The 14714-nt window shown below is 42.3% G+C and overlaps 1 protein-coding gene across 1 annotated transcript; it reads right to left on the reverse strand.

The window, feature by feature from the left end:
• Nucleotides 1-13692, reverse strand: trpv4 (transient receptor potential cation channel, subfamily V, member 4). The gene is made up of 17 exons (XM_084360659.1): nt 13509-13692; nt 12370-12451; nt 10549-10997; nt 9840-10015; nt 9150-9302; nt 7911-8051; nt 6257-6555; nt 5975-6154; nt 5554-5712; nt 4582-4674; nt 4368-4441; nt 3834-3999; nt 3677-3743; nt 2009-2313; nt 1722-1849; nt 1516-1637; nt 1-1397 (listed from the first exon to the last, which is right to left on the reverse strand). Exons 2-17 carry the CDS (start codon nt 12376-12378, stop codon nt 1297-1299), a joined length of 2622 nt encoding a protein of 873 aa, XP_084216785.1. The 5' UTR covers nt 12379-12451; nt 13509-13692; the 3' UTR covers nt 1-1296.
• Between the last annotated feature and the right edge of the window lie 1022 nt (nt 13693-14714).

Genomic DNA, 14714 nt, shown 5'->3' on the forward strand with positions numbered 1-14714 from the left:
GTGTTTATTGTTCTATGCAGCAATGTACAAACAATATAAAAAATGCATAGACACGTCTCTCTGTAAAAGCAATGTAAACATAGTGAACAATGACCTGTGACCTTCGACAGCAATGACTTAGTGAGAATGAATTGTAGGGTCTACCTGCTCTTAATCATGTCGTGTCGTACAGTACAATACATGCATGCATACAGTAGTTGCGCATAAACAAGATGCTATATAGGGCAGGGAGCCAATTGCAATGAAAACACTGCAGCAAATAGGGGGGAAGCACATAATGGCAAGGCCTGAGAGTTGATTATGCAAATACCCCAGCTGCAAAGGAACAATAACTCTGGAAATTCAAAGACAAACCATAACACGGAAGGCTATTGTCTCGCATTTGCATATTTGCTTGACAACTATAACCTGCTCATCATGCCCATCTTGTTCAGAACAATGTCTTTGTGTTCATATAATAATGCACACATCAGAAATTGTCATAGTGCATTGTTTCAGTTCAAATGAAAGCTGTGCTGCGCTGAGCTGGCAGTCCAAGTCTGACACTCTCATAGTTTGGAAACTATTCGATTAATACAGTATAGAAAAATGTCGAGAAAATAAACTTTATAAAATAAGTATATTCTGTTTTCTATACTCCGAGTCCTCCACGCCTCCACAATAAACATTCAAATTAGCATAGGCAATACAATCTTCATGATACATCATCTTAAATATGAAGCAAGCAAATAAAAGCTGAATCTATTATATAAGTCTATGAATACTTATTGCATTTTTCTTCTGAGATGGCATTTCCATCAAAGATTTTATTGAAACTGCAAATGCAATAATACAGTAATTATTATTCTGCGAGCGATTAGCATGATTCTGCTCTCTGTAACAGTATAATGAGCCTGGAAATGCTGAAATATCGTGACTCTCTTAAATCCCTGAGTGATCAGCCACTGATGTCTGAAAAGCTGAGGTACAGTACATTTTTATGATATGTCGTCTTTTCTTATGTGACAAGTGAAGAACAAATCAAACATTACAGTTCCTTCTGTCATTAGTTTGTATCTCAGGGTTAGTATTGTTAGATTTAATGGTGTTGAGATCTTTAAGACATCCAGTGACTCCTTGTGCTCTATGTCCTATACTGTAATATTTACTCTACGTCCTCTGAAGGAAAAGGCACATGAGATCTGTGCATATTAATTCAATTAATGGCCAAATCGTCCCCAGCAGAGTTATCTCACTGATGCTGATGGCTCTCTGCTGTCTCCTTACAGAGAGGACAGCACTAGTTATCTGCAGGCGTCAGTGTCTGGGCGTCAGCGGCTCCATCTCCAGCACCAGATCACGAGGCCGCGGGCCCTTACTTAACTCCACCACCCGCGGGACCACCGTGGACCAGCGGTCTGGAGAGGGATAAAAAGAAGACGAGGGGTTTTTCTTTTTATCTGTATGAATAAGTTTGCATGAATATATACTTATTTGTCTGTGAATTTATTCATGAGAGCACAGCGAGATTCTCACCTCTCCTCAAAGCTCTGACGCTCTGCTGCAACCCGTTGACTTGGCATGTCTCATTCTTGCCTGGATCCTCGTTGATTATCGCCAGGTTCTGATTCCAGTGGCACCAGTTTACCTCATCCACCCTAACAAAACACCAATGGAGTTGACGGGTTTTTTTTTGGAGGTGGCGCTGCTGCGTGACTGTAACTGTGACTCGTGGTGAATACCTGAAGCACCAGCGTCGATCAGGTGTGCCATCGCAGTTCCTCCCCACGGTCACCATCTCTCCAGCCCGGAAAGACTTGCGAAGGCAGACTGGGAAAGAGCGCTCGATGTCCAAGATGGTCGTTGCCCACTGTGAATAAACACAAGTTTATTTAGCTTAGTAAAATAACAAAAACATATTTCTGCACTCACCTCCCAAAATTTAGGACAAATTCTGTGTCCCTTAGCTTTTTATCAGCATCATCTGGTCAAAGATCTTATTTCATTGACACGGTTCCTTCCAGCTCACCTGAAGCTTCCAGATCTTCTTGCTCTCCTTGGACACCTGCCCCACGGTTTCTCCCATCAAAGCGATCAACATGTTGAGCAGCAGCACAAAGGTGAGGATGATGTAGGTAACCAACAGGATGAGGAAGACTGCAGGATACTGTGCACTGTGGATCATGCCCAGTTCTCCCATCCCAATGGTCAGCTTAAAGAGGTCCAGGAGGAAAGTGCTGAAGGTGTCTGGGTCCCTGCAGTTGGGGTAGGTGAGACAGTCGCCATCACAATCTGTGCCCGGTGGAGGGCACACTGTCAGCAGGGACACCAGGGCTGTGAGGTGGAAACAGAGAAAGTTGGGTTTTGTGTTTCGAGCATTTAAAGTTAAAACACTTTTTTGCTGAAAGTTAGATGAGGACATCGATACCACTCTCCTGTCTGCCCATTACATAAGCTACAGTCAATAGACGGTTAGCTGAATATACAAACCAGAAGCAGGGGACCTCTTGGCTTCCAGAGACTTTTTTTTTCCCCGAGTGAAAAATTATTTTTTCATGTGTCGAGCTGAGTGAAGGGAATAATCTTTTTATTTTCTCAGCTCGCCACTTGAAATTTTTTTTTTTTTTTTAGATAAACAATTATTTCCACTTGGTTTTAAGGATGAACTTAAAAGTACAACGTTGAGGAACTTAATCATTTTAAATTAATTAAAAATGTAAAAATAAAAAAATATTTTTCATGAGTGAAATCTTTTTATTTCTCAGTTTGCCACATGAAATTTTTTGTTTTTTAAAATAAAAAATTATTTCCACTTGGACTTAAGGATGAACTGAAGAGTACAATGTCAAGGTACTTAATCATTTAAAATATTTTAAATTTTTTTAATGAAAAAAACATTTTTCACGAGGGAATTTTTTTTTTCTCTCAGTTTGCCACTTGAAATGTCTTTTTAAATAAAAAAATATTTCCACTTGGACTTAAGGATGAACTGAAAAGTACAACGTTGAGGTACTTAATTATTTTAAATTATATCAAATAAAAAGAAATTTCACAAGTGAAAAAAAAATGTTATCAGCTCGAGACATGACACAAGTGAAAACGTTTCTTTTTTCATGTGTCAAGCCAAGTGATTTTTTTTTTTTTCAGGAATCCCTGAAAAAAAAAAAAATCACTCTGTTTCACACATGAATTTTTTTTTTTATAGATCTTAGAAAATGGAGCACTAGAAAAAAAAAAAGTCTGATCTCTCCTCTGTTTATGACTTGAGAAGAGTGTTGCGGAAAAAAAAATAAATATTTTTTCATCTGTGAAAAGATGTAATTTTTATTTTTTTCCAGGACGAAATTTTCTCCTGGAAAATATTTTTTTTCATTCGGTTTCACACATGAAAAAAAAAATTTCTCCTGAAAACATGTTTGAAAAAACAAAAATTAAGGAATTTCGAAAAAAGTTCTTGGCACTTGTTTTTCACTAGTTCTCAAGTCATAATTCGTTTGAGAGAACAATTTGGATCAGACTTAAAAAAAAAAAAAAAATGACTACACAATATAAAAAATGTCCCCACTTGCCCCTCAGGGCTTTCGTAGCCAACCATCCTGTGGCTGTAACTTTAAAATGTACATTAATAACAAATGTCAAGCTATTCCCTTAAGTAATGCTGACGTACACCTGTAGAGCTACGTGATCATACACCTACCTGATGCATATCCAATCATGAAGAGCACGTACACCAGCAGAAATCTGAAAAGGTCTTTGAAAAGAATCTGAGACCAAAAATAAAGAGAGTGGTGAGACACACAATTAGTGTTGCTTCAGGTGAATTCATTTCCTGTTAACTCTTTTGATCTTCTAACCTTCTGTATCATGATGCTATAAGTGCCAGTGAGCTTCAGGCCTCTCGTGAAGTAAAGCGTGTTCATCCAGCCCAGGACGAGTGCAAACACCATCACACACACGTAAGTCTCAATGCCAGACAGGTAGAGAGCAGCAGTGACGACAATAAGCACAGAGTAGATGAAGCTAGAGGGGAGAGAAAAAGAAGTTAGTCAGGAAATAGTTCCAGTGTTAAAGTCTGTGATAGTGAAGTGATAAATGAAGATGTGACTGTTAGCATTTGGCTTCTTTAAAACCGAATGTAGACATCACAGCCGTGCTGCTAATGATTTAAATCAACACAGTTCAGAGAGGTGTTCGACATTCCCAGCTCTTTGTTTGCATCAGGGGCTTAATTAAAGATGTAAACTACAAAAACATGCCATGGAGGAGGCTGAGGAATTAATTAGATCACTCAATTAAGAGGATGCAAAATTTGCCTCGGGTAAAAAGTCGGCATGAGCTACGGCAAAGGTGAAGAAGAGGGGGAGCAAGGACAGACGAGGCAGACTTACTACAGCAGCTGAAAGGATCCATCAATAAATAAAGACTTCACCCCGGGGCACTTCTTCAAAAAGAGGTCCTTAATCTGCAAAGAGCAGGAGAAACATTTCCATAATTACGACAACCGCTGCCGTTACAAGTTCGACTTTGATGCAAGAGATTGGGAGACGGCAGCGAGCAAACAAGGATCAAACTGCGAGGAGGCGTCAGAGCTTATTGACTCACGTTGGTGAGGAAGAAGAAGATTCCTGACGCCAAGGTGACAATCTCCCCCGCCATACGCAGGTAGTCAGAGGATGTCGTGTACGGGTACGGAGGCTGCAAGGAAGAAGACGAGGTTATCAACACATCTAACTGAACATCCAATCATCAAGAACTGTTCATCCGATCTACTTCAGGCGTGGCAGGTTTGTTGCTGAGGACCAAAGAAGAAGTGCCGTGTGGAATTTGAATTTTTACATTTCAGTTTGTGTAATTTAGACAAATAAGATATAATAATATGTATATCAGAAAACATTTAAGGTGCTAGTAGGTGGATTTCATAATCTTTGGATAGAGCCTAGCTGTTTTCCCTTGCTAGTCTTTATGCTAAGCTAGGCTAACCAGCTGATGGCTGTGGGGGACAGACATTAAAGCTGCTGTAAGTGTTATATATTTATTTATTAAGTGTAAAATAGCTCTGTATTCCAACAATAACCACTGTTATAGTGTGTTTGGTCAGTAACCCACGTCACCCAGAGAAAAGAAAATTGGTTGGTGTCCCCGCCCGCTCTATCCAATCAGGACGCAGAACTCCATTAAGAGGCGGTCCTGACAGAGAGCAGGAGCCTCCTGTTTGCTGCTACAGTATGTCTGCCGATTACCGCTGTGCATTCATGTGGCGATGTAGAGAGGAGGGAGGCGGACAGGACGTTAGCTAACACTCACAGCAGCTTTAAAGTGGCGTTAATCTTATCGTCTCCTTCTTGGTAAGAATGCATGAAGCAAACAGTATTAAGCTATCTAATGTACGTAATGGCCTACATAAAAAAACAACATGCATACTTAATGAGCAAAGAGTTGTCATAACGATATGTCGATGAGTGTCCTGAACGTTCAGCTGACGGTTTCACATCATGAATCATTGATCAGTTCCCATGCAATACGGCTATGCTGTAAAAAAAACATCGTCTGCATCTTCAGCAGCTTCTCACCCACCTTTCCCTGTGTCGGATGGTAATAAGCCACCAGGGTGAAGATGATCATGGTGATGAGGTAGGAAACCACGCTGATGTAAAAGGTGACAGCACCAAACTTCTGCCATTTGGCCCTCAGGAGCTCGTTGATGGGCTCCACTGCCAGCATCTCATGGCGGTTCTGACAAGAGGAATAAAAAAACATGACACTGATAAACAGCAATAAAACTGAATTAAAATAAAGAAATCCGGCTTTGTACACACAGAGAATCTTTTATTGCGCTCAGGTGTTTGATGCACCCACACACTTTTTTTTTTTATGTCATGCCTGGTGTTTTGTTCCTCTAACTCCTCTGATCTTGAGAGGAAACAACATTTCATCTCTCTTCTTTTTAAAGTGAGAATGACAAACTTTGTAAACAAAAAAATCCCTCTTTTATCACCTCATTGCGACTGTTGTAGACGAGGATTTCCAGCACAGACGGCTCCTCTCCGCATGTATCCAGGGAAGACAGATCATAGAGGGAGGAGTACACCGGCCCGTAAGCCCAGTCCTTAAACTTGCGTGACAGATGACGAGCCTCTTCATCTTTGATCTCGCGTCGGATGATGTGCTGAAACACCTGAAAGAATAAGGAGAAGCTGACCTGCTGACCTTTGGAGTCACAGCCACTAGAAATATGATGATGAAAACTTTAAAGTACACCGACGCTGCTCATCCCTACCCCTATCTTGCCCAGCTTGGCAGCCATCATGAGAGGCGACATGCAGTCGTTGTTGAGCACCCGCTCCAGGTTGCAGTCTGGGTAGAGCTTGGCACTCTTGATCAGCAGCAGGTCGTACATCTTCGTGAGGAAACGCGTGTTGTCCTTGGTGTTGTCCGCGATGTGCACTAGGGCGTGCAGCACCGTGTTTCCTCGCGAGTCCTGGCGCCGCAGGTCGGCCTTCTTGTGTGGATTCTCAGTCAGGTAGTGCACTATGTCAGGCTGGTTGGTGCAGGCAGCCAGAGAGAGAGGAAGCTCACCTGGGCGAACAGAGAGAGAGAGAGAGAGACAGAGCGCTCACTTCATACTGAATTCACAGGAGATTAAAGCAACTGTATTTCAGATTAAAAATAAGCAAATCAACAGGAGAGTTAATTAAGAACTGTAGCTGGCATCTGTAGGTTTTTTTTTTCTAAACATGGATCAAAGATTTCACTTAAATCCCCGCAATGAAAACCAGCACAATTAGCAGTTGTTTGAGGGAGGGGCGCAGTGGGGCCAGAGTGCCAAAAGCAGCTGCTGAAAATGAGCCGTTGCCATGGGTGACAGATTACTTTGTCACCTCACATAGAAACGCTCCTCTTCATGGATTTGCACGGGTGCATGCAGAGTGTTAGCGTGAGTCTAAATCCCATTAGCCATCAGCCCTGCCAGGTTCCTGTTCACCTCACTGTAAAGCTCCGCGGCAAATTACTCACACTGCGCCCGGACACGCTGGGATTTGAGAATGACAACCGTGCTAAGTGCAAATAGAAATCATCTTCTCTGTGATGAGTGCGGAGTAGAAATGCATGAGTGAAGAAGACAAATCTTAAAATTCAGGTTGGATAAAAACATCAAATAAAACCTGGTCCATTGTAAGATGTTTCTACCTGTGTTTTTAGAGAGTAACATTAGAATCAATAATTGTCATTAGAGGGCTCAAAGGACACTATGTTGTGAATAAAAACTGTTTTTAAAAATCTGAGGTCCGGGCCTTCACAGACACCAGCAGAGGGGAGTGTTGAGTTGGGTCTACAGACTGATATTTGCAGGTCAGTGAGGTTCTCCCGCAGGAGGGTCAGCAGAGGATGTTTGCTTTTCTCGCTGCAAGAACACTCACAGCTTTCAGTGGACGCGCCTCACGACCAACATGACATAATGCTCGTCTTTTCATGTGTTTTCGGAGCGCCACCACTGACAGTTTCAAAAAAACATTTGGTTTTAAGGTGGACCTCACCTCTGGACCGCGGCTGTACATCCTGACAGTGTTTGCTCGGCCAAAACCTGCCACGTTATAAAAGAGCAAAGGGTGGGGTCTGATGTCACTTAATGAAAACTGGGGGTTTCTTTGCCAGGACCGTTTACCATGTGGTAACTTATCTTGGCAGCTGCTGCGGTGCACATAACCAAACTTTGATGTCATTGACAGAGCTGGTGTGTAAAACAGTCAGTCAGCCAGTGAGGAGACCACAGACGCACCACGTCATCACCGCAGTAACAGTTTCCGTCCGCCTACTGTGTTTTATCACTTATGGATCAAACATAAGGTTTTGCCAGAGACTAAAAATACGGACGCACACAATGAGCTCTTCTGTTTCCAGATTAGATGTATGTGCTGAAAAAGGGTCTTTACCAAAGTAGAAGTAGCCCCCCTCGTCTCGGGGCTGGAAGAAGCGTCCCCTCGCCTGGGCGTGGACGTCAGCTCCCTGCTCCACCAGCAGCTCCACGTACTGCTTACAGCGTCGCTCTATAGCGATGTGGAGCGCCGTCTGGCCTGACGACGCAGAGAGAAAGACCACAGCACGGATAAAACTTCGACACAATTAATATTACAGACTTCTGTTGTTCAATTAATGAATATCAGTGTGTTGAAGGAGGTAATTACTGAAATGAGGTGTGTGGAGTTAATTATGTTACACAACAACAACAACAAAAAAAGCACTGTTACACAAGAGAAACACTGTTGACTGCTGCCATTTGTCTACAGGAGAAACTGATACCCAATTATGAGCTGAAGGCTGAGGTCGTAAAAAACTCACTAAAAGCCAACGGTTATGAGCAGGTTGTCTCTATGGAAACCGAGCGAGCCCTTAAACACTTTTTATGCCGTCACATAAAAAGTGTTTCCTGAACGAGCAGTTTTCAAACTGACCACCGTACTTGTGAGAAGTTTGATGAACAGACAAACCAGGTTATCAGAGAGACAATGATGAAGAGCAGCACCGTGTGTGGAAGGTATGAAAGATCAGGTGTGGATCTTCTCATTCACAGAGCTTTAAATAGTCACAGTTAACACACCCGCTGTAAAATACAGTCCTAGCCCCCGTCATCGGGCCTCACCCAGCAGCCAGCGTCACGGTCCTCTCATTTTGGTTTCATTGTGAGTGTTTTATGTGTTTTCTGGTTTTGTGTTGTCCTCTGCACTCCTGTGTTCTTGTGGTCCTCACCAGCCTGATAATCTGATGTTAATATAATAAGTTAATGTCCCTCACCTGTGTTTCATCTCCACCTGCACCTCATCCCCTCACTAGGTTTGTTTGTATTTACAACCTGTGTTGTTCCCTCACTCTTTGTCGGTCTGTCTGTTCAGTTCTGATCCTCACGTAACTCCTGTAATCCTGTGTCCTCATGTGCTCACCTTCGATTTATGGTCTGTTTTTGTTGTACTGCTGTCTGTTTGCCTTCGTTTGGATTTTAGATTGTTTGGACTAATTATCACATTATCATTAAAACTCGCTCCTGCGTCTGCATTTGCATGTGTGTGTCAGCCGGGGCCAGCTACAGCAACAAAACACTGTCTCTACCAGCTTCAACAGATTATTCCTGCATAAAACAGAAAGAATTCAAATTAGTATTTAAAACATTTCCACACCTCTGTAGTAGACGTCCCTGAAGGGTGTATTTATGAACTCTCTGAGGTTTCCGGTCTTCTCTGCGATGTCCACCAGCAGCGGGATGGTGTCATTCTGCCCTCCGTAAAGGTTCAACAGGGCTTTAGGCAGACACGTCTTACCTGTAGACAGCTCTGGTAGAAGAGATTAATGAAAAGGGAGATTTTTTGTGTGAGAAGCCAACACTTATTTATATAAGTGCACCTTCAATAGCATCATTTCCTGCCTGTTTTCATTCATTCAGCTAACTTCTACTTTTATCCAACATTTTTACGTTAAGTGTTTCCACATTTAGCAACAGTTGAGCAAAGACCTTTACTATTTTTAGTCCGTTTCTTTTTGTAAAGCCCATTTTAACTCTTGAGGAGTTGACAGTCTGCTGTGATTTCTCTCTATTAGCTGTGAGGAGCCTGAAAAAACTTCTCAGACATACAGGAAGCTTTCCTTGGGCTTGCCTCTAGCAGGACAAAGACTATGACATCACTCCACCTTTTCCTGCTCACATCCTCTGGGCCAACCGGAGCAGGGGGATAGAAAAGGTCAAAGTACAACCATCGCTCTAGAAAGCCGAGTTTCCCCTTCAAGGTAAACATAGCTGCCATTTTGTTCCCTTATAATCTGACATTTTAGTGGATGGTGTACAAGTGACAACCTACAGATTTTAGCCTCACCTCTAAAGTCCTCATCGGTTAACCTCTTGTCGTGACTCTGCAGGTACTCCAACAGGCCCTCGAGGGCCTCGGTGTCTGCACGGGACACGCAGTCGAAGAGGAGCGAGCGGTTGAATACTTTCATTACTTTCGGCGGGTCTGAGCTTTGACTGTCATCACAGGACGTCTCAGTTTTACTGAGGAGACACAGAAAACATGACGTGTCACTCACTCACTGTTAGATCTGGGATCCCCTTTATATTCATGGACTCATTGAGAGAAACTACAGCACTGAATTGGTGTTTGGTGCACAAACCATCTTTTTAAGCAAATCGCCCACACCCTTGAGTGCTCCAGTAAATAGACCTCTGTGTGTGTGTGGGACAGGTAGAGCAGCCAGCAGCATAAATATTACCTCAACTGTTGCTGCACCCGGACCAACAACACGTTCACTGTTAGATCAGTCGACGGCCTGAATGAGGGACTGCTCGGCCCACAGTGTGTGCGTTAGTGTGTGTGTGTGCATACTTCCTCATGTGGCACACCTCTGTCTACAGAGTGGCGTTTGTAAGAAGCTTTTCGTTTTTATGACTCTTTTTTCCAAACCTGCCCTTTTGTCCCTGGAAGAAAACCCAGTGTAGTTTCACTGCTGTTGAGACAGTAAACTAAGAAGCCTAAAGGAACAGACGGTTATTAAATCCTGGAAACACACATGAAGGCCCCTTCTCACCCTCTCGGGAGCTTCTTCCTGCGTCGCTTCTGGTTGCTCGTGTTTCTGTAGGTGCCGTAGTCAAAGAGCGAGTCCATGGGAGCTTTCTTGGGGCCTTGAACCACGTTTGACTCGTATATGGTTGATTCCAGCAGGTCCATTGGGTTTGAGATGCCCTTCTTGAAAGCACCATGGAACTTCATCCGCAGGTTCTGTCTGCCGTCCGCCGGCTGGCCCGGCTGAACCAGCTCCAGGGCCGAACCCTGACTGGTGTCCTGAGTTGACGGGGAGGCATCCTCGCTCTCAAACAGCTCTGAGAACTCTGACAAGACGAACGCCGGGTCGCTCTCAGGCTGAGCGGCTCCGCCATCGCCCGAGTCCACAGAGACAGCAGCTCTGGCAGGAACAGAACCGAGGGTGTTGGCCTTGGACAAGGCGAGGTTGCACCTTCTGAGGAGAGCAGAGCGGCCCTGGAATAAAAAAACACCATGACAAATTGTTCTGAGTGAGCTGCACAGCCGTTAGGTAGACAGAGACAGCTTCTACAAATGGAGAAAGAAGATGTGTGCCCTGTGGAGCTGTCTTATAAACAAACACAGTTCTGTTTACAGCCAGTGTTACTCACAAAACACCCAGAGGACCACTAAGAAATGTGCTGAAGGTTTTCATTCCACATAAAATATTTGCAAAGATGATTTTTTTTAAATATCCAGCATTGTCCACATATTTATTATTATATTCTCGCCTTTTACTGCCAACTGTGCACCAGTGAAATCATAATCTGTGTCTGCAAATTCCCAAGATTAACCACAGGGGACCTCACATACAGTATAAAAACAGCTGCATTATGTTACTAGAGGTCACAAAACACCACAGAGAAATGTGTAATGTTTAAAATTGTTTCATTGCTGGCGGGTTTCCTGCACAGCTTCACCTCCTTTACAGGGAAAAAGTCTAAAAAGGACAGAAGTCCAGCAACACTTCATCTAGTAAGTTTTGAAAATGACATCGCTTTACTGTAACGCAGCCTTTAAAACCTGGAGATGACCACACACACACACGTCATATCACGATATCACAATGCCCAAAATCTAAGACAATATATAGGCTATATATATATAGCAATTAGGCTTTTTATTTCTGCTCCGTAATCTGTAAACTTTATTTCATCAGTTGCATTTTTTCTTAGAGCTCCTGTTAGTAATGTAGTAACACTGACACAAATACTGATGCTTTGGGATTGAAGGTCGGCTGCCATCTGAAAGTGTCAGTACTTGAAGAGTTGGGAACGAGACTCGAAAATTAACTATCTTAAAACAAGAAGCCTTAAAAAGATTGTCCTTGATGATGGTTCACCTGATCAACTTCCAGGTGACCTGAGGAAGGAGGATGTAGGCTACGAATAAGAGATACGAGATGCAGCCAGGCACAGGCCAAACTGCATAATGAATCATGTTATCATTTTGTTGGTATGATTTTAGAAGAGATTTTAATAAAGAAGTAAATACAAGCCGAAGAAAAGTGTTCGTATGAGGCGTTAAACTATCCAGATCTTGTCTCTCATGAACAATTTAGTTGTAAGTCATCATAAAAAAACTTCCACGCTCATTAAATATATGTTAGGAATTAAATATTAAAGTATTAAAGTGTCTTTCTGTTACAGGCAAGTTTGACCTCCAGTACTGCAGGATGCCAAGCCGCTACAATCAGAATAAATAATAAAACAGTCAAACTAAAGAGACATTGCATTGGGAGTACAGTTACTAAAGGGACCCTGGACGTTCCCACTCGAAGTTTAAAGTTGATTTTAAGGATCACATTTGACATTTGACCCGTCTGTACCTCATTCATCCCTTTTATCACAATGACGTGCCAAATTCCTCTTCAGGGGAAACTGGAAATGATGCTGAAGCATGTGGGCGTCCTGCAGAGACAGAACAAGAGAAGCCATCATAAACACAAGTATAGAAAAAACTAATCTGTAGGTCCTGTGTGACATAAAAAGACCTCTGTCGTTTGGGATATATGGAAGAAAAAAAAAAAACTAGGAAAGGACCGATGCCAACAGCAATAACACGGCTGTGAGTCCGGCCTCTCATTGGTCAGACGGAGACGTTTCCCCCAGTCACAAAGTCACACCACCTGAACACACTCAGTCAACAGCCTACAGATTTACTCACTACAGCTACATCCTCACATGTCCCCACACAGTGTTTGCTCATGACAACCTATCTAAGCCAGACTGTGCTGCAAAGGAGCAACACAAACATGGGAGCTGGGGTCCCACTCAGGGAGAGGCATGACTCACCACCCTGTCCGGTACCCGGGATTATCATGCCTTCACACTTCAGCGGGCTTTGGATAGTAAAAAAAAAGACGGAGGAACAAAGAAGAGGGTGCCCCCTCGATGAACTACAACAGAGAGAGAGCAGATGATTGAGTTGTGTCCAGAAGGCAGACAGAACACATCATAAAATATCAAGTAGACCCAAAGCGCACATATTATCCACTTATTGGGTCAGGAAGTGGAGACCCACTTGGGAAAGTTTAAAACTAATAGACGTGGGACTTCCTGCTCTGTCACTGCTGATGTGACATTATCCAGAGCAGGAGAGGCTGGAGGCTCTGCCTGGAGCCAAAAGGCTACTGGGGGAAGAAGATTTAATGATTTAAACAATAGATTTGTAGGTGTTTAAGGTCACGCCGTAGGAAAAAAGAGACTCTCACAACTTTATGGATGAATGGTTGGATGGATATAAAAAAAAAAGAAACATAAAAAATATAACTTTCAGGATGTAGGAAGACGGAAAATAATAAATAACCACTATTTAACACAATATCAGTGATGACATTGTAAATTATAGCAACATGTGGAATTTGAGGACTCATTAAAAGTTACATTTCTTAGTAGTTATTAAACTATCAGGCTGATAAGGTCTGACAAACACAAGAGTATAAGTAAGAGTAGTTAGGCTACTTACCTTGATCTAATCTGTGGAGTTTAGTTTGTGTCTTTTCCCAAACTTGTTTTTTTTCCAGTTTAAAAACTCCCAAACTTATTTCCCCTCGACTGTTGAGCAACTCTGAACTTTTTCCTGATGACACCAAGTGTTTCGAGTAAAATAACAGCTTCCCTCTGAATCATGTGTCCGAACCGCCGGTGAAGTCCACCAGAACAACGGATGCTTTCACACGGATTTGGGGCGGGACAGAGTGTCCACTCAGTCGGGCTGAGAGCTGGAGTCGACGCGGACGTGTGAGGTGCAGTACCGGGGGGCGACCGCTAGGTGGTGCTGCAAAACATCTCAGGCTGCAGCAGAGAGCCCAGTGGGGGAAGAAGTGAAGAAGTACTGTACAAGTACTCTGTTACTGGTACTGAATTGAGTGTTGTGTACAAGAAATCAAGAAGAATGTCCCCTGTGACTGTGGTACTGTTAAATATTTAACCATCATGTTATTAAACGTCATGCATTCATGTAAAAATCAGGATTTTGCAGTTGTAGTTGGTTGAGATGCAGCTATTTTCATTACTGTCATTATTTCATTTCATTATGGATTATAGTAGCATTTGTTTAGACTTTTAACCATTTCTCAATATTAACTACACTGTAGTTAAAGTGTAGTATGAGGTACATTTCTTAATATATCTGTAGTGGCCATTGGGTAAAATGATCTAAATCAAACTTTAAATCAAACTTCAAAATAAAAACCACTGCTGCACCATGCAGGCTGGTAATGTACCTGTTCATTCACAGATGTCCATTCAATGTTTCTTTGGTTTTCATGATTTAAAAAAATATATAAAAAAAACAAGCAAGCAAACAAAGAACAGAGGAAATCTGCATTGCTCTGGTAAAAACAACCATAGGCTCACCCAGGTGCATCATGGTCCTACACCTATCCTTCTGACTATATAGCCCACGAGCCCACAGTGTTACACAAATCCCTAAATAAAACAAAAACAAAAGACTAACAAGACAAAAATGAACATATTAAAGAAGGAAATAACTAGACTAAATGAATAAGTAGCAAAAGAAAATGCTATCAAACTGTCTTCTAAATTAAGAAAAACATCTAGAATAATCAAACAAAAACTACTTGTTGTACTTGTTATTACCAAAAAATAATAACCAAAAATAAACATAAAGTTATCTTTATGGCAGGCTGCTTTGTATATTTCATTCTTA

This window comes from Pagrus pagrus (genome assembly GCF_965226575.1).
Source record: "Pagrus pagrus genome assembly, chromosome: 8".
NCBI classification, from domain to species: domain Eukaryota; kingdom Metazoa; phylum Chordata; class Actinopteri; order Spariformes; family Sparidae; genus Pagrus; species Pagrus pagrus.